At 42.7% G+C, this 21,178-nt stretch overlaps 1 protein-coding gene across 7 annotated transcripts in view; it reads right to left on the bottom strand.

Moving 5' to 3' along the window:
• LOC148031903 (uncharacterized) overlaps positions 1-21,178 on the bottom strand; it is a 79,264-nt gene that overhangs the window by 24,544 nt on the left and 33,542 nt on the right. For all 7 annotated transcript variants that reach the window (XM_087682475.1, XM_087682476.1, XM_087682479.1 and 4 more), the window contains one exon: positions 18,092-18,166. In XM_087682475.1, coding sequence (XP_087538601.1) covers positions 18,092-18,166 — 75 coding nt within the window. The remainder of the gene's footprint in view (positions 1-18,091; positions 18,167-21,178) is intronic.

Genomic DNA, 21,178 nt, shown 5'->3' with positions numbered 1-21,178 from the left:
TTATGTGCATCAGATTACTGTTGTCATTGCTGCCAGCCATGATTTTCAGCCCAAATGTGACCAACCAAGAAATGCAGGCCCAAAATGTCACCCAAGTGACCAAGGTACAAACAAGTACCAATCAGCAATAAATGACCACGCAGAAGCACAGATTTCAGATCTGTAATTAAATTTTCAGGAGCACCAAACCATTGGCTACATCATTATCCAACTGATTACAGTTGTTCCAAGGGCATGTGCATCACATTACATGAGGAATCCCAAAATTTCAGCTGCAATTTCTGTTGTACATGTACCCACGCGCATAAAATTTGACACGAACGGTCAAAAGCCCCAAAATTTTGTGCTCAAAGCATCAATCACACATCTGCATTTTCTCTGTCATGCATAGGACATGCTAGTTTTACCAAAATAGAGCAATTTCAGCAAAACACCCAAATTTTACCAAGTGTTGATGTCCAAATTGTACGAAATTCAACCTACATGTACATAAAATGATCAAATGCTGCACAAATTTTGCCCAAACTGCAAAAACCCCAAATTGCACGGGGTCCAATGTGCATCAATGTCGAGAAATTGGGTAAATTTCAGCCCAATTTGTGCATGTACATTAAAAGCCCCAAATGTCGAGGACAAAATGTCACAAATTTCTGCAATTTCTGAGACAAATTTGCTTGTTGTGCATCACAATCCACAAATCTGGGAAAAGCCCCAAATTTTATGGGTCCAATGTTGAGAAATTTCACTCACATGAGCAAAATTTCAATAATTGTGGCGAAATTCCTAATTCAAATGCGCACAATGTCTGCAATTTCTGACGCAGATGCCTCAATTTTGCATGAACAGTACACACTCTCGAGAAGCCCCAGATTTCTGGGCCAAAATTGCACAAATTTGGCCTTTTGTGCCTGGTGCGCAAAACCTCGTCAAGAAAGGGGAAGTAGTGAGGGAGAGGCACGGAGATCAAGACAGACTATCGCTATGCGCAGGGAGAAACATAGAGAGTGTGTGAGAGGAGAGTAAAGAGTGAGCACGTTTTTAGGTACAATTACGAGTGTGTACCTTTAGGTTTTTAGATAGATATATATGTGCAAGTACAAGTGCCAAGGGTGTGTTCACACCCGAGCACATTTAAAAGGCACAAGGCCTTTATTCCCAACAGGAGCACAAGGATTTAGTGTTGGTCATGTAAATGCATCTGATAGTGCTGGTTATCATGCAACTGCATTCAATGCACCCTTTTGCAGCAGCCTATTTATGACAATATAGATGTACTTTGCAGTTTGTGGAGTGCGATTATGTTGTGCTACTTTTTAAAAAGGCGAAGCTGAAAAAGATGAAGGGCATAGAGAGATTGTATCCAAAGCTGAATATGAGATACTACGGGCCATTCCAAGAATTGGAAAGGATCACTAATGTATGTTATAGGCTGAAATAGCCTCCACACTAGTGGATACACAATGCCTTTCATGTGACCTTACTAAGGCCTTTCATGGTGAACTACCAGAGGACCTATCCACTAAAGTTCAGCCCTAGGTTGAGAAGCTAGATGAGATCTTGGTACCTGACCAGACATTGGCACACACAGAGCGAAAGATCAAAGGTAAGGTTTCCAAACAATATTTGCTAAAGTTTTAGAACTATTCACCAATGGATACCAAATGGATGGGGAAGGATAACTTAGTAGACCATCCTTAGTTGTTGTAGCTTTACTGCGATGCTTTTCAATTAGAGCGGACTTTAGGTTCGAGCTCAATCAAGTTACGCAAAGTAGGGGTCCAAAGTATTACCCAATACTCATGAGGAAGCTAGTACCTCCGCTCTTTAGTGATGCAAAACTCTAGATATAGTGGATCAGATGTATTCAGCATGCATTTAGGGTCTTGTAGGTAACAGCTGTTTGCCAAGGGATCACTATTTAGTGTACTAGTCACTATGTTTGGTATGCATATGGTATGGTTTATTATCTGCAGCTCTGGAACTAACACTTACATAACTTTATGCTTGGAGTAGCATCAATTATGATTAGCATTAGATCATTGGTTTTTTATCATTACAGAATGTTTATCTTATATTGATTTGCAGTAATGGTCATTAGTTTTCAGCTGTATTCACTGATTGTATGGACAGCAGTATATATGATTATTATTACCCTTGCTGCCCACTTTCATTGGGAGGTGCATCAATTGGACATCAAGATGGCGTTTCTCCATGGATATCTCACTGAAGAGGTATATGTTTCTCAACCTCTTGGATTTGCAATCAAAGGCTCTAAGCACAAAGTCTATCGTCTCAAGAAGGCTTTGTCTAGCTTAAAGCAAGATCCACAGGTTAGTATGCATGTATACATACTCATCTATTGCATCTTGGGTTTCAGAATAGCCCTACTGAGGATACTCTTTACATTCGACATTCGGGATTTGATTTTATTATTCTTGTGCTTTATGTTGATGACATGCTTGTCACTGGGACCAATCTTGGTCGAATTGCAGCATTTAAGGCTGATTTGCAGCAAACCTTTGCCTTGAAATATCTTGGTCTACTTCACTATAGAATACACGTTTAAAGTGAAAATAGCAATGCCACTACAAAATAAGATAAATAAACAAGATTAAAAACCCAAATTGGCATATGGTAGACCCTCACAGTCACATGCGTAACATGCGGTACAACAACATAAATCATACAACGATCATAGATCATAGGTAGGACTTAGGATTGGGGCTAGAGTTTCAGCCCACTGATAAGGCAGACGATGGAGTGATTGAAGAGAGCTGCTATTAGAGAGTCTAAAAAGTCCTAAGATGGCCGTTAAACACATTGTGTGATAATCACTTCATGCTTTAGAAAAATAAATGCAGTCACTCACCATGCACAAGGTAACTGTCCGGCACTAACTCTTGTTGCTACAACATGCAATGCCTTGTCTTTTTTAGGATGCTTTAGACAATGAGCATTGCATGGCAACCAAGAAGTCAGAATTACATTCCATTGACAGGAATGGCACATGGAAGTTACATGAGTTGCATCCACGCAAGCGTGCCGTAGGCACATAGTGTGTCATAAGATCAAATGCAAATTCGAAAGCATGTTGCCAAAGGGTATGCCCAACAATATGGAATTGACTATGATGAAACCTTTGCATCCACTTCACATATGATTATTATATGCAACATCATTGCATTGGCATAAATTATGATTGCATATGTATGAGTTGGATGTGAGGATTGCCTTTTTCAGTGGCGAGTTACATGAAGAGGTTTATGTCATATAACCTCTAGGCTTTGTTTAGAAACGGTTAGAGGGCAAGGTGTGCTATTTGCATAATTCTTTGTGTGGTTTGAAGTAGGGATCTCCTCATGCTCATGGGATTGCTATCATTTTTTCCAACTCACCTACAAAGAGCACAATATATATTTGGAAAGATGGTGAGAATCTATTTATCCTTCTTTATGTGGATGATATGTTATTGACTGGGCCCAATAAGTTGCACATTGCAGCATTAAGGGATGATTTGCAATGATCTTTTGATGCCACTATTCTTGGTTTTTTGCACTAGGAACTTGGCATTCAATTTGCTTCAATAGGGGGGAAACTTTTCATGCATCAGTCTAAGTACATTGGATAGTTAATTCAGCTTTTCCAAATGGAGGATTGTAAACCGATCTCCACATCTAGGGCAGGGCATAGGTTCACATTTTAGGATGTATGGAAACCATTTCCTACCTTTGACATGCTATTGATTGGGCCCAGTAAGTAGCACATTGGAGTGTTAAAGGATGATTTGCAATGATCTTTTGATGCTACTGACCTTGGTCTCTTGCACTACGATCTTTGTATTCAGTTTGCTTCAACTGAGGGGAAACTTTTCATCCATCAGTCCAAGTACATTATACAATTGATTCAGCTTTTTTAGATGAAGGTTTGTAAGCCCATCTCTACATCTATTGAGGTAGATTCACATTTCGGGATGTAGGGAACTATTCAATGCCTCTTTTTATCAAGAAGTTGCTCAATGCTTATTTGCTTGTGGAATACACAATTGGATATTTAGTTGGTCTCCTAATTGGCACGTTTTATGCACAGTCCTTGGAAAAGCATTGGCAAGCAGTCAAACATGTCTTCAGATGTCGCAAAGGCACTAAGGCATTGAGTGAAACCAGCCTTCCTTCCGTGTAGGGGTGGCAATAACCTGATTGTAACTTAATTACACCAAGCAATAATTAAGGAAATGCTGAAATACAAACATTTGCCAATCAATCTTGGACATTGGACATCGTGTTGGCCCCAAAATTGGTGCCCCTTTCGCTATTTCTTTATCTTTAATTGCAATTGAATTCGAATACAATTGGATTCCTTCAATCCCCTTCCCAATGCAAAAGCCCCTCGCTATCAACAATGACCACAAGTCTTCAAATTGATTTGCTCGAGAATCAGTCTTCAACTCCTTAGGAAATGAAAATTTTCCCAATTTTGAATATTGGCTAGTCCCTCACTTGAATTTTGGTGAGAATCAACTCTCAGCCCTGAAAATTCAAGTCTTGAGGCTTCAATCTCTTGGCACGCTTACTGAGGTTGCTGTCAAACCCTAATTTCTGGGGTAAATTAGGTTTTACATCAAAGGAAAATACAATTCTCAGCCTCGAGGGATTACAATACTGAGATCTTCGAACCAAGGCTAGGAAATGGCTGGATAATGAGAGAGAATGATGAATAGAGAGAAGATTTAGACTTCCATTGTGAGAAAATGAAAGAAATTAGCTACTGCCCTATCTAGACAACCATGAAAGCTGCCTCCGTTGATGGTGTCAGGAGGAGGTAAAATTTTGAGATGCTTTAATCTTGTTGATAACATTTGGTTAAGTTATTAATCAAATGTGCAAGGTTGTTTAGCACATATGATGCACACGGCAGTTATTTCATGGTAACAGGCCAAGGACCCTGAGGATGCAATGGGTGTCAAAGGCAAAAGTTGTGAAAAGTTATGCCAGCTAGGCTTTGGGGGTTAGTTGGTGTCAGTCTTGACCCTAGGGCAGTTATTTCATGGTAACAAGCCAAGGACCCCAAGGATGCAATGGGTGTCAAAGGCAAAAGTTATGATAAGTTATGCCAGCTGAGCTTTGGGGGTCAGTTGGTGTCAGTTTTGGCTGTAGGACAATTATTTGGCCAATAAGTATCACAGATGATGTTGGAAAATAGGTCAAATGATGCATATTGCATGATGAGCAGACTTGTATCCCGTAAGCACACTGAGGAGAGTAGAGAAGCTGGAAAGCTATAAAGGCATATACTTGGTTCACTTTTCAATGCAATGCTATTGTACTTTGTACTTCACACTGAGTCCCTCTCATGTCCTACTTAGGATTGTGTTTATGAGTCCAAGCATTCTATCTTGGAACCTAATTCAACCAAGTAACAGTTAGTGTCATTTGCCTATGTTGTCATGGTTCTAGTTACTACATTCCAATCTCCATAGCTACAGCCATGCTCGAGATCCATGTCCTTCAACATGGTATCAGAGCCATGGTGAGCATGGCTTAGTCCTATTTACTGCTCCTTCAACTCTCTTGAATCTCAGCTCAGTTCATAGTCACAAAAAGTCTTCAATCTCTTACTCTACTTTACTCAATCCACATTCTACCTTTGAACTGCCATGGCTGTCTGCCATACCTACTGACCTTGGAGGAGTCTGTGTGAGCAAACCAGAGCATTTCAGTCCATGATTTCTTCTAAGAATCTTCTCCTTACCTCAAGGCGCTTCTGCCCAGCATGACTAAGCTCGACATCAAGCGCTCCAGGACATGACATTGTCAATATACAAAAATCGGCGCTGTTCTAAACCGCCAGCAGTTCGTACACTCTGCGCGCACAGCACACAAACTCAACGACTACCATAGGGCTTTGATAGCTCTACATATGAGCAATCACCAGCTAATGTAGCTTGACAAAATTGTCTCCACAAAGAGATATTACACAAACCCTAATTGTGTATTGTGCTGGCAGCCATAGCCAGAAACTTGAAAGCTTGGCATCCTTGTTTTTTTCTCACTGTCATCACCAATAGTGATTTTGATCACTCTGACATTACCTCTGAAATCTATTGCAGATCTAGAAGTGCCCAAGGAAGCTCAAAAATTACCAAGCAATATCAAGATATTCAAGACATACTATCTATTGATACTCAATCAGTGTCTCTTGGCACTTGTGTATTCAGCTCACTCATGAAGAAGCTATTCACTGATTTTACCTCAGCTGCTCAAAAGCTCATTCTCAGCACTTGTAATGATTTAAAGCCCCATTGATCAAATCCATTTGTAGGTCTCAATTTCTTTGTAAAAGGATAGACACTGCCCGAGTGTTCTCGTGGTAAGACCTCCTTCTAGGATGATTGAACTAGAGCAGATAGCAAAGTTTAATGGTGAAGGCTTTCAAGCCTGGAAGGAGAAAACCATGTACCATCTCATCAAGAAAGACCTCTGGAATCTCTTTGAGAAAGATGATGCAAATGACAAGAAAGAAGATGCTAAAGAGGAAGATGCTACAGAAGACCAGCCTAAAACAAAGGCATGGAAAAAGATGAACAACAAAGCTCTAGGTATTATTGCTTGGGGTCTATCAGATGATGTATTACACGACATCTCTAGCATCAGGGATGCAAAGACAGCATGGAAAGAACTTGATAGGATCTTTGGTACACAAGCAAAGCACTCAAAGATAAAATTACTTATGCAGTTTTATAAGTTGGATGTAAAAGAGTTCATCTATGACTGTACACATCAATAAGTTCAAGAGCCTTAAAACTCAACTAGCAACTCTTAAAAAGAACATTAATGACAATGAGGCAATAGCAGTGCTACTTGCCAATGTTAATCATGAACCATATGAGAATCTTGTTTCAACACTAAGTAATGTTCCTAGTCTCTCACTCAAAGACATTAAACACTCACTGCTTGATGGAGAAAGCAAATTTAAAAGTAAGGATATAAAAGAAACCAGCTCAAGGGATAACCTCTTGTACACCAAGGATACTTATGCAGCAAAAGGACGTGATCGAGGATTCACCACCAATAGCAATAAGGACCAAATTATTTGTCATTATTGTGGCAAGACTGGCCATGTAGCAAGTGAATGTTTCCACAAGAAGAAAGCACAAAAGGTGCAAGATGATCACCATCAAGGTCAGTTTATGAATGAAGGACAAGAAGAAGAAGATACTTCCGCCATCATAAAAAACTTTGAAAGATTATTCTAAAGAAATTTTCATTGTATCTTTCCCATAGTGAATCATGTTTTTCCCATAGTGGATGTTTTCTTTCCCTTAGTGGATTTGTACTAAAAAAAACAAGCCCTCCAAAAATGTAAAATTTCAAGCTTGACTTGACTAGGCTGCCCATGAGCTAGTCTCCCAGGCCATATCATCATGTAGGGGGGGCAAAAGCCAACAAGTGTAGAAATTCATCATTTGAGGGGGGGTGTTGGAAAATAGATCAAATGATGTATGCTGCATGATGAGCAGACTTGTATCCCATAAGCACAGTGAGGAGAGTGGAGAAGCTAAAAAGCTATAAAGGCATGTACTTGGTTCACTTTTCAATGCAATGCTATTGTACTTTGTACTTCATTGTGAGTCCCTCTCATGTCCTACTCGGGATTGTGTTTATGAGTCCAAGCATTCTATCTTGGAACCTAATTCAACCGAGTAACAGTTAGCGTTATTTGCCTATGTTGTCATGGTTCTAGTTACTACATTAATGAATGCCGTGTCCTGCATCCCAACCTCATACAGCAGGTGACGGCCCTAGCTGACTGCCTACCAACAAAAAGTACCCCATGAGATACATCCAAGGCTGGGTGCTATACAGTGAAGGATGCGGCATACTCCTCTCCACCCTAGCTGTGCCGCCTCGCACAACCAAGGGCAGTGCTTTGGGGTTTCCATAGACTGTTGTGTGCAACGCTTACAACCTCCCTCCTTCTGTATTTGGGCTAGCCAACTTCTCACTGCCAAGCCTCCATGTGCCACCAACCATAAAAAATACGATGCCCTCCTTCGCCTCCAACTATCCCATAGGCGGTGCCAGAAAATCCATCGGAAAGGCTCCCTGATGCTATGCTCCACCTAGTGCCTGCTACGTGACGGTGCCCAATCCATATTCTCCTATATCAGTACGTGTCTACCAATCCTGGCAGTGTACTCCAGGAACCTCGGTGGCTTCTTGGCGACCGCAGTAGCCAGCCATAGCCACTCTCCTAGGTCCCACTCCAACTCATCAAGTGGCCTACCCTCCCAAATCCAGAGGCGCCACTCCCTGAGTTCCTCCAAAAAGACATAAGGATCCAGCCGCCATGTCTTCCCTAAAGGCCAATCACCCACACCCTTCTTCATGAAATGACAACTATCCCCTCATCCTGTTGCCCTCTGTCAAGGGCCAGACATCCCCCCCTCTTAATCAATGAAGAAGGTCCCATGTGGGGGGATACCTATTGGTGATAACCTAGTGGCTCATACCTCCCCAGGCTCTATCAGCTCTCGAATCGGGGGAGCAAGTCATTCCTGAGGTATTGCTGCGTCTATCTCCCTTCTCCTCAGCTCCACTCCTCTCTAGCAGCCTGCTACTCGCTACAGCACCTCGTTCACCACCCTGTACACCTCCCGCCATGTCCTGATGGTACAAGCCGGGCTGACCTCCCAACCAGCCCACTGGATGTGGGGGCACTCGCCAATCCGTCCCCCTTCCTGATCTCCGACCTGGGGGTTCCAGATCACCGACGACCGACGGTCTATCTCCTCTTGGCAGCCAGGGAAGTGTGAGAAATGCGGGATCTAGAGCATGGCAGTGAGTTATGGTGGATGAAAGGAGAAGTGTGGACTCATGATGGAGAAGACAAAGACACTGTTTGTTACACAAGTGAATTAGGTTCCAAGATTAAGACTTGGACTCATAAACACAATCTTGTGTATGTAGACAATGACATTGACACTTCACTAAAAAGAAAAGAGTACTATCATTTCATTAAGAAAAGGAAGCAAGTACAATGCTTTATAGGAAAGTAGGAAACTGCAGTAGGCACCATTGTGCATATGGGATAGGTTAGCCTGCATGTCCTTGGCCCTGAAGCTCCATACAAAGAGGCTGTTTAGTGAGTGTGATTGCTGATTCTCAACACCCCTCCTCAATCACAACTAGAAAGGCACAAAGTGTGTAGAGGCTGTAATGAGAACCACCTGCAAAGTGTGGGCACACCACAAACATGGTAGACACCAGAGGCTGTTGCAGAAAAGGCTAAGTGTGGGCACCAAAACATGATGGACATCCAGAGGCTGTAACAGGGGCCTCACAAAGTGTACAGGGACTGTAATGCCAAGTTACATAAGGAGTTTACAAAGCTTATGGCAGGAAGCATTAGGGCAAGGAAATACAAGGCTTTTAAAACAGTCTATCAGAATTATGAGAGTACAAGGACTGATGAGTCTTGTCCTTCCGATCCTGGTGGTCTTCATCTTCATCTTCTTCTTCCTTTGCTCCATTTTCTTCTTCTTCTTTGACTGCGACTAGATAGGCCTTTTGGGATCTCTTTCTTGCGTGGCAGAACTTCTTGGTGTGTCCGGTCCTTTTGCAGAAGTCACAGAAGAACTGATCCTTCTTGCCTTTGTACCTGTTGCCAACATATAATGCATGCTCATCTCTAGAGGTACTTGGTTCTTCCTTAGTTTTTAGCTTCTTTTCCTCTTCTAACAGTGATGCCTGGATATCAACAAGTTCAGGATTTGGCATGTTGATTAAAGTTGTTGATACATTATTATATTCAGGAGGCAAACTCTTAAGTAGAACACCGATGCAAACATCTTCATCCATTTTAATGTTGATTCCTGCAAGTTGGGTTAGGAGTCCTTCCATGTAATTAAGATGTGTGGCAAGTGATGTGCTGGACTTCATTTCAAGCCTGAAGAACTCAATCGGGAGACCATACTTTGATGATTTAGATTGTGCACCGAACAGGGTGTCAAGTCTCTTCCATGTATCCTGTGAGGTCTCACAGTTATCCACATGGTGGATATAACTGTCGTCTAGCTCCAGTTTGATAATGGCATGGGCTCTGTCATCATTCTTTTGCCAAGTAGTTGCAAGGTCCGCGTCCCGAGGTTTCTTCTCTTTGCCATTTGTGATGGCCCAAAGACCCTTTTTCATCAAGATGAGCTTGATGCAGGTTTGCCAGGTGTAAAACCCGACTCCTTTGAATCGAGCATTTGGAGAGTCTTTTCCCATGTTGAGGTTGCAAGATCAGCAGCAAATCAACACTAGAATTCTGAGATTTTATCAGTAGAAGAGCAGAATGCAGTGTGTCAAGAGACACAGTTAGTGACAGTGTGAAAACACACTATGTCAGTGTTGATGTTAAGCTTGACTGAGCTTGATTCTTCTTGTTCGGGATCATTCGGTCGTTCTTCAATCTTCTCAGGTCCTTCCCCTCCTTGATTTGATACTGGGTCAATGGATTAGAGTGGGCTTTAGCTTGGTTCAGTGTCAGGAGTGAGAAAAACTGAGGAAAAAAAAGCTTGAGAGATTTTGGCTATGGTGGAATTAGGGTTTCTGAGACAGGGGCTTGGTTTTTCTCAGATTGCAGGAGCTATACTTGATCATTTTCAAAAAATTTTACATGTCTAGGAAGCTTATGTCAAGGGCTATCAAAGCCCTATGGAAATCGTCCAGATCGTGGACAGCACGACGCAGGCAGAGGGCGCGAACAGCCACGGCGCAGTTTGGGGCAGCGACGTCGAATTTGTGGAATGCCAGGGCTGTAGATCACCAATGTGGTTGTTTGTTGTGCCAGGAGGGAGCGCCCTGAGTGAAGGAAGATATGTCTAGAAGAAAGTTCCTGAAGATATGCTCTACAGAGAGAGATATGAAGGCTCCATGGAGGGTATGTCCTGCAGGTCACAGTTGAAGACTATGGCAGTGACTGGGAATTTTCACAATGCTGAGCTTCAGATAGCCAAATGTCCTGGATTGATGTGATACAAGGAAGCTTTGTGAGTTGGGGAATACTTTTCCAGAAGGAAGCTCCAAGAGATTTGACCTGTGGAGTGAGATATAAGCAGCTCAATCTGACAGGGTGCTGCTGGCTATGGCTGCCATGGAAGCTTCAGTGAGGATAGAGTTGGGAGATGAAGTCATGGGATGGAACTAAGCTGACCAGAGATTAACATGAGCTGAGAGAGAGCAGAGGAGAGCTAAGCCGAGCTGAGCCATGCCCGACTAGGCTCTGATACCATGTGAGAAATGCGGGATCTAGAGCATGGCAGTGAGTTATAGTGGATGAAAGGAGAAGTGTGGACTCGTGATGGAGAAGACAAAGACATTGTTTGTTACACAAGTGAATTAGGTTCCAAGATTGAGACTTGGACTCATAAACACAGACAATGACATTGACACTTCACTGAAAAGAAAAGAGTACTATCATTTCATTAAGAAAAGGAAGCAAGTACAATGCTTTATAGGAAAGTAGGAAACTGTAGTAGGCACCATTGTGCATATGGGATAGGTTAGCCTGCATGTCCTTGGCCCTGAAGCTCCATACAAAGAGGCTGTTTAGTGAGTGTGATTGCTGATTCTCAACAGGAAGCTCTAGATTAGGGCCTTACAGAAGCCCTACCACATACGGAGCAAGCTGCATAGGAAGGGGGATCAAGGGATCGGAAGGGGTGATCTGGGTTGTCGTGAAGATCCATCTCAAGGACGGCCTCCACTCACCGCCAAGCTTCGGTCTATAATCCTGAAGACCCTCCTGCACTAGGATCTTCTAGGTCTGCCCTCCTGGCATGAGGTCGCAGACTACTAACTTTTCCAAGAGGGCCATACTCTAATAATCTGGATCTATGATCCCAAACCCTCCCTCTGACCGATGCCAGATGATGGTCGCCCATGCCACCTTGGCTCGGGAATCCTTGGAACCGTCTGACCCATACCAAAGGAAGTTCCATACTAGGCGGCGAAGCTGCACTATACAAGATGAGAAGAAGCACCAACACGAGGCGATGTACAAGGCCGTCGCTAGGAAAACCTGGTTCACCACCAAAGCTCGACCTTCTAGGGATAGGCGAGCAATACTCTTGTAGGTCGACTTCCTCCAAATAAAGTCGAGGACGGGAAGAAATTGTTGGGCGGGGTTGATGTCAAGTCCCACCTGGAACCCTAGGTAACGGACAATCTGCCCTCTGCTCACCTATCTAAATCCCAAGTGGGCGCCCCACTTCGTACTAGAGTCTAGGTCTGTAAGGAAACCAACCGACTTTCGACAATCGATTTTCGCTCCCACTGCAATACAGAACACCTCAAAAGCCAGTCTCACTCTCTCCAGCATCAACTCGTCATCCTCTATGTAGAGTGTTGTGTCATCTGCATACTCTGAGTCCAACAACTCTGTCTCCTCTCTCACTAGAAGTCGGAGGCTGCATAAACCACTCACGCGTGACCTGAGAAAGTGAGACATCACCTCTACGAAGAGTAAGAACAGGTACGGGGCCACGGGGCAGCCCCACCAGACCAATCTCTCCAGCCGAAACTCCTCTCCTCGCCTACCACCTATGAGAACCATACTAGTAGCCGATCTGTAAAGTGTAGAGACCCCACGATTCCATGCCTGGGGGAAGCCCAACCTAACCATGATGCCCTCTAGGAAATCCCAGTCCACCCTGTCATAGGCTTTCTCAAAATCCAAGAGTAGTACGGCCAGAGTCCCTACCCACTGTGCTGAGCCCACTTTGTCGCCTCAAAGAAGGTGAATACATTGTCTAGGATGCTCCTGTCCTGGAGTCCTAACAAAGCCTGTCTGTGTGTCATGAATGATGTCTAGAAGCACACGGCGTGGTCGCCTACCAATCATCTTTGTCAATGCCTTATAGGCCACCGGCAATAAAGTAATCGATCTCTAGTAGAAAAGCTCCAGCCGGTCTCCCCCTTTGGAGAGAAGACTAATGAGGCTTGCCGAAACACTCCCCGGCATCTGCCTTGAAGTGAAAATCTCCTAGAAGGCCATCAATAAGGGGTCCTTCACCACCTCCCAATAGGTAGTGAAGAAAGCCTTAGAAAGGTCATCCTCTCCCGGGCATTCCTGCCCATCCTATGTATGGAAAGCCTCCTCTAGTTCCTTCTCTGTGAAGGGGGCTAGAAGAGAGCATCCCATCTCCTCTGTGACAAGGGACGGGATGTGATCCCAGACCTACTCTCTACATCGATGTCCTCTAGTTGAGGCTGTCTCCTACTAGAAAAGGCGTCTGTAGTAGTCGGTGGCAATCTCCATCACCTCGTCTGGGCTAGAACAAGTCCTCCCATACTAATCGCAAAGGTTGTGTATCTGCTCTCCTAAGGTGCGGGACTGGTACACCTGAAAAAACTGCTGTTTAACATTGAAGGTTTGGATTTTGCCTATACTATTTGGACTCGACTAGAAGAACTGTATGTCTAGAAGAGTGCCACAAGAAAAGTTTACTAGCTGAAAAAGCTTATGGATTTGCGTATGAAAGAGGATATAGCAATGTCTACTAACTTGAGTCAGTTTAACTCCATTTTCATCCAGCTCGTTGCCTTAGAGTTCAAGATTGATGAACAATTTAAGGCTACGTCCTTGCTTTGCACTCTGCCACAGAGTTGAGATACATTCAGGACTGCTATAAGCAATTCTAATGTGATGCTTTTGTATGCTGATGTAGAGAGTGCTCTACTCATGAAAGAAATGAATCACCAAAACAATGTATCCAATAGTCTTCCAGTGCTTTGCATACTAGGGGCAGATCACAGCAGAAAGGCAAATCTGATAGCAAGGGACGCAGTAAATCACGTGGTAAGGATGTTGAATGCCATCATTGTGGCAAGAAGGATCACTTTAAACGTGACTACTACAAATGGAAGAAAGAGAAAGGAAAGGGCAAGAAGATAGATAATAGGAAGGAAGAGAATAAAGAGAGTCAACCTAAGAAAAGCAGTGTCAAAATTGAAGAGGTGAATATAGTCACTCATGACAGTGACAATGGGAATGACGTACTCTTTGTCTCTTCACACTTTGGTACACATGCTTTACTTGCAGATACAAATGATGATATGCACACTTGGATTCTAGATTCACGTGCTTCCTTTCATGTCACCCCTCATCATGAGTGGTTTTCTAACTATACAGGGGGTCAACATGGTATTGTCCATCTTGAGGACAACTATGCATGTGACATTGCAGATATTGGCAATGTGCAATTGCAGTTTCAGCATGGTTCTCTCTTCACACTTCAACATGTACGACATGTACCTCAGCTCAAGAAGAGCTTGATTAACACAAGGTAGCTAGATGACGATGGATTTCATACCATCTTTGGTGATGGGAAATGGAAGATACGTAAGGGATCTAGAGTGATTGCCAAAGGTTGTAAAAGTGATACCTTGTATCCTCTCCATGTATCTAGTATACGTGACCCTGTAGTTGTCGTGATCGAGCAGCCAAGTATTTCTTTGTGGCATGGCCGGTTGGGATACATAAGTCAAACTGGAATGAAACTCCTTTCTCGTTTGGGTTACTTGCCTTGACTTTGTTATGTTGATTTTGAGCATTATGATCATTGTGTTTATGCTAAACATGCACAAATGTCTCATAAAAAGTCTCTTTTGCCGAAATCTTCCCCTCTAGAGTTAGTACATTCCGATGTATGTCAGATGCCAAGGTTATCTTTAGGGGGAAAGAAATACTTTATCACCTTTGTCAATGATGCTACAAGGAAGCTATGGATTTACCCTATTCATAGCAAGGACGAAGTGTTTTACAAGTTTCAAAAATTCTTGGCATTGGTTGAGAATCAAACTGATAAGACACTTAAGTATCTTCGCTCTGACAATGGTGGGGAATATGTGTCCAAGGCCTTTCAGGTATTTTGTGACAACAAAGGGATAAAGAGGGAGCTCACTGCCCCTTATAATCCACCCCAAAATGTAGTTGCAAAGCGTATGAATTGGACCATATAGAATAAGGTCCGTATGATGCGGTCTCATGCTGCATTACCCCATGGTTTTTGGACAAAGACTGTTATGACAACCGTACACTTGATTAATCGGTTATCAAATAGGTCTTTGGGGGGGCGGAGAGGAAGGGAGTTTCCCAAGAAGCGTAGTCGAGCAAGCCACCTTCATACGCTCACCTGAAAGTATTTGGCTGCGAGGCTTTTGTGCACATTCGTAAAGAAAAACGTAACAAACTTGAGTCAAATTCTTGTAAATGCATTTTCCTAGGATATGGTGACGAGGGTAAAATGGGGTGTAGATTATGGGATCCCGAGAACAGGAAAATAGTATGCGGCAATGATATTATCTTCCGGGAAGATCGCATGCATAAATAGCCTGAAAAGTCTAGGGAGGTCCATAGAGTACCTTTTGGACAGAAAAATGTACCTGTTGTACAACAGCAAATACCTACTGTAAATGAACCTACAAATGCAGAAAATAATGCTGGAAATGATTAGCCAACCATTGCCCACAATGATGAGCCACTGGATGTGTAGGAACAACCAGAATAGCAAGCTCCTGATGCTGATTTGCAGGCTGAAATGCCAAGACACCAAGCTGAAAATGGAAATTTGCAAGCTCAACAACCAGCAAACAATGATCATCGGGTTAGGAGATCGTCTAGGGCTACTAGACAACCTAATAGATTCGTTCCTGATGCAAACAATGTGGCCGATTATGTCATGATGATGAGAAGGCTGAAATGGCCAAGATAACATATGCTTTAGTTGTTAGCAGTTTAATGTATCCTATGGTTGCTACACATCCTGACATTGCCTTTGCAGTGGGAGTGGTTAGCAGATACATGGCAAACCCTAGTAAAAAGCATTGGGAAGCAGTGAAAGGTATTATGAGATACCTCAAAGGCACAAAGGATTTGTGCATCTGCTTTTAAAAGCAGAAGGCATCTGTCATTGGCTTTACGCATGCAGACTATGTTGGTCATGCGGACTACAGAAAGTCCACTTTTGGGTATGTGTTTACCTTCACAGGAAGAGCAGTCTCTTGGATCTCCAAGCTACAAAAGTGTGTTGCATTGTCCACCACACAGGCAGAGTATGTGGTTGCCACTGAGACATGCAAGGAGGCTTTATGGCTTTCACATCAAGTGGGAGAGCTTGGCATTATAGAGTTACATGTTCTCCATTGTGATAGTCAGAGTGCTATCATGCTAGCACGGAATCGCGTCTTTCATGCAAAGACGAAGCACATATAGGTGAAGTATCATTTCATTAGAGATGTACTTGACAGCAAGGGCATTCAGCTTATCAAAGTGCATACAGATGATAATCATGCAGATCTTCTCACGAAGGGTCTTCCAGTAGAGTGGCTTGCTCATTGCCGACAGATGATGGGAGTTGGATAGGTATATGTATTTCAGCTTTGTACATACCTAGACTTAGCTAATTCTTTTCTCCTCTTAAGGCACGTTGCCTTTAGGTGGGAAGTTGTTGGAAATAAAGGGCTATCGTGTCTTTTATATGTACACGGGTGTGAACACAACCTTAGCACATTTATACTTCCATATATATCTATCTAAAACCTAAAGAGGTACACACAACAAATTGTACCCAAGAACATGGTGCATCTCTCTCTCTGACTCTCACTCTCTACTCGTGCTCACATTTTGCTCTCTACCTGACATTTTCATTGTAGGACATTGCATCGCCATTGCGCATCACTCACTTCAGGAAGCATTTCACTACAGCATTCTCGATGATATAAACAGTGAGATAGGATATATACACGAGTGCAAATGGCATCAAGTAATATGTCTGGCATCAGTGTCCCCTTCTACAGAGGGGACATCATTAGCATTGTATCTAAGGTCCCTTCATGAACTAGGTCTAGCTACAATCTCTTTCCAAAGGCATGTCACTGACAATGAATGACCCATGCCTACCTGTTTATATTCCCATCACCACGCTATATCGAGATCCATACTTGAAATGTGTTTTCACTTGAAGGATCTGATTTTCCCTTGTTGATGGGCTAAGCAGCCCCCTGTACAGTATTACCTGTAGCTGGCATTTTCCTTTGGCTTGTCTTTTTCCTATTGTACAGCAACATCATTGTATCTGGAGAGGATGCAATATTGTCAGCCTTTCCAAGCCCAAATTTAGGGCACGAAAACACAATATTTCACTTCAAGATATCTGCCCCCATGGCCCTTACATTCTCCGGCAAGGAAGGTTTCTTTACCTCTTTATTACTGTAGCTACATTATTGCCATTAGGAAAGCCAAACCACTTTCCCAAGACTGGCTGCAGTGCCTAGAAGATGCTTGCTTACGCAATCAGGGAACTCCACCCCAACTGGAAACCAATACTTGACAAAACTATGACAATCCTTGGTTGCCCAGCTTCCAGGATCAAGGGCTCTGGAAACACCCACTGCAACAGTAAAATTTGCTTAATAGCTCAAAGGACATACTCTATAGCAACACGAGAAAGGAGTATAGATTGGTTTACAGGCTTATTACTACAAACTCCAATCCACTCACCATGTTCCTATTGATTTTCCCCTCACTAAGACCATGTTAATAATAGCTCATCCAATCCTCCCTTGCTCCCAAGAACAGTTTCCCCGTCTTTCTTTCATTTGCTATTTGTACCACACGTATCATTCAGGGTATCAAGGGTACACTGGACCTATGAAAGCACAATGCCACCCTGAAACACTGACATAATTGTGGGTGGAAATCGAAAACCTACCACCACCTTACACTTAGCACACTAACAAGAGAAAGGCAACAGACTTGTATTTCTTCTATCAAAAGTGGAGCTCTTCTGAATGCATAAAAGTTTAATATGGTGAAAATTTGTGTATTTTTCACTGACTCTATCCCATTGTATGTCCACAGTGGTCCATAGTCCAAGCTAGACAAAGCAAGGCCTACCGATTGTTAACTACAAACAACCCCTTCCTTTGCTCAAATGCCACCTTGTAGACACTGTTCTTCGAAACATTTTGATGTAAAACTATTGATCATGTCCATTTACCACTTGCTCTTTTGAACATATTAAAGAGATGTTTTGATAAGAACTCACCAAAGTTTCATAATCTGGAACTGTCATTTCACTTTCCAAAGCATCTTCATCTGTCACTAAAATAAAATCTCCAACCTGTCAACAGAAACACAAACAGTTCCCTATCAGACGATTTTTTTACACAAGCAGCACTAGGCAGTATTCAAAGATGTGGGCAATGAAAGGTTGGAGACACCTCTTTGGATAAGGTGTTAAGCATCTACACACAATTATTATTTGGCTATTGAGAAGAATACTTTTCTAACACATTAACATGTAGGATTCCAACAGGATTGCAACTGGTGGAATGAAAAGATTAAGAGAATTACTAAATTAGAAGCCGCATATTTCATGCTGGATGGAAATTGTAAATGTGAACATCCACATTGGATGATGCTTATAAACCTTAGGGCTTGTGATTTCTATCCATTCCAGCTTCATATGTCCATAACGGACATGCCAAAGCTCCGCATTCTACATACTGGGCATAAGACTAGTGACTACTAGAGCATCACAAGATTGCCTATCATAAGAGTCTAACAAGAATAAGCCCTTCTACAGGGTGCCGGGAACAACCTAAGTGCATGGTCCATCTCTATATCTTTGATAATGCATTTGTCATTCTCAAAGATAACTTGAAAGCCATGCTTATTGAAGGCAAAAATAGACAAGTTCTTTGCAATGCCAAGCATAAACAAGACATCTAGAAGCATGAAGTTAGAACCAGCTACAACAATAATAGTGACTGTCTCAATACCACATACATCATAACTATTGCTGCTTGAAAATTGCTGAAAATGGATTAGAAAGGCTACCACTTACCAAAACTTTTCCATGCAAGTGGGGAGAAGGCTGTTGGCAGGTCAATAGAGCTCATTCCAACAAAGGAGAGCTTGTAGTTTTGTGGGGGGGGGGGGGGGGGAGGGGGAGAGAGAGAGAGAGAGAGAGAGAGAGAGAGAGAGATGCTGTAGACAGCAAATTCTAATCAAGAGGGGTCAATTGCAGCCATCAGGGAGTAGCCTAGAAGTAAGTGACAACATTTTTGGACCTTCCACATGTTGGCAACAGTTGCCACAGCGGGGCAACTCCATTTCCAGTGTCTTCAGGCTTCGAGTTGTAATGAATGCTCGAGCAAGGACAGCCCTTGGTTCATATGCAAGCCGGTATAGCCCTTTGGTTCCATGAAGTTTCTAGAAGATTCTAAAGACTTCAAAACATTCTAGAAGATATTCGCATCATCATTGATATCATTGCTGATGTCATCATGCCATGTGTTAGCATCCATGTCGATTGACATGCATGTCATGCCATGTGGCATCCCCTTGTAAAAATAATTTAACACAGTTAAAAAAAAGTTTTCAAAACTTTAAACAACAAAATAAATTATAATTTATGACTCATGAATCATCTAAAGACTGATATCAAGAACCGTGGAACCAAGATGCATAATAAGTAAAATCAAGATACATGTAATTGTGCGATGTAAATAATCTATCCAAAGTCCAGTGTGAGCACTGAGTACAAGTAACTACTGAGTAATAACTATCAACATCAATGAGAACAATCATGATATCATGTGCATACTATACAAATTGAATAAGAATGCTAATACAATGATGATGGACTGATCAATCCCTGCACGCAGCCCAAAGCATCAGTGAGGAAACCAAATCAAGCTGATGACAATGGCAACACCAAACACCAAGAGTCAAAGTGTTGGAGTGTGCACTTGCAAAGAGAAGACTGAAGACTAAAGAGTGTGTATCTACCAAGTGGAGGGTGCAGCTATAAATAGCAAGAAGACCAAAAAACAGGCCGACCTGATCTAGGAGAGGCCATAAATGCTGGCTGACTAGCAATAAATGCTGGTCTTATAGAATGAAGCAGCACAAAAAATAGAGGACATCCTGGAAAAATCCCTGATGGCAATGACAATGTTTGGCAAGTGTAGGCAAACTATGGAAAGCAATAACTCGCCTAGGAATGCACACAGGAAGCTGACAAATAAAGAAAATGCACCTAAACTACCAAAGCTCCTATGTCTCTATCAGACTCTAACAGGAGCTCACAACCAAGAGATGACAACATGACATGACTAACACAAGCAAGCTAATACACCCTCTCAGATCCTAGGAGTGTCCACAAAGCCAACAATCTCATGTGATGAAGCATAGAAGCCTTAGGCAAAGGCTTCATGAAGAGATCAGCTACCTTGTCCTCTATGGGATAATAGGCCACCACCGTGATTGTGCAAGCATGAAACACTGGGTTCTTGGCCAGAGCTAGAGCACTCTGGTTGTCCACATGCGACTCTGTAGGGCCCAGCTGAGAAACGCCAAGCTCCACCAATACGCAGCGAAGCCAAACTACCTCCATAGTTGTAAAACATAAGGCACGATACTCAATCTTTGTAGAAGAAAGGGCCATAGTAGGCTACTTCTTGCTTCTCCACAAGGTAACTCTGAATCCAAGGAAGATGGCATAACCTGTAGTGGACCTCCGTGAATCCACATCACCTGCCCAATCAATCAAAACCACTCCAACCAAAGAGAGTAACCCTCTCTCCATACATGATCCCATGGGATCGACTCCCCTATAAATAATGAAGAACGCACAAGGCCGCGCTCCAATGCTCCTGAGTGGGAGTCTCCAAGAAGAAAGACAATAGAGCCACAACAAAAGAAATATCCAGCAGAGTGTGAATAAGCCAAATGAGCAAGCCAACAAGACACCTAAAATGAGTGGCATCTATAAGGGGAACCCCGACTACCAAAAGCTTGGACTTTGAGTCCATGAGGCATGACATAGGCTGACAATCAGCCATACCAAACTCCAAGAGAAACTTGAAAATGTACTTGTGCTATGAAACAAAAATGTACTTGTGCTGCAAAACAAAAGTGCCTGTCCCATCTAGTAAATCTCCAATCCAAGAAAGAAGTGAAGGATCCCTAGATCCATCATGTCAAACTCCTCGCACAAAATCTCTAAAGTCATTCAACCTCCTAAGTATGACTCCTTGTAATGATAAGATCATCCACATACAAGATGATCAAAACACACCTATCGATCTCAACTTGAAAGTATAGTTTGGGGTCATGAGCGGATCCA

Source organism: Lygodium microphyllum, chromosome 8 (assembly GCF_053477565.2).
Source record: "Lygodium microphyllum isolate KBCC chromosome 8, Lygodium_microphyllum_v1.1.10, whole genome shotgun sequence".
Lineage (NCBI taxonomy): Eukaryota > Viridiplantae > Streptophyta > Polypodiopsida > Schizaeales > Lygodiaceae > Lygodium > Lygodium microphyllum.
This window is presented reverse-complemented; position numbering and strand designations above follow the sequence as displayed.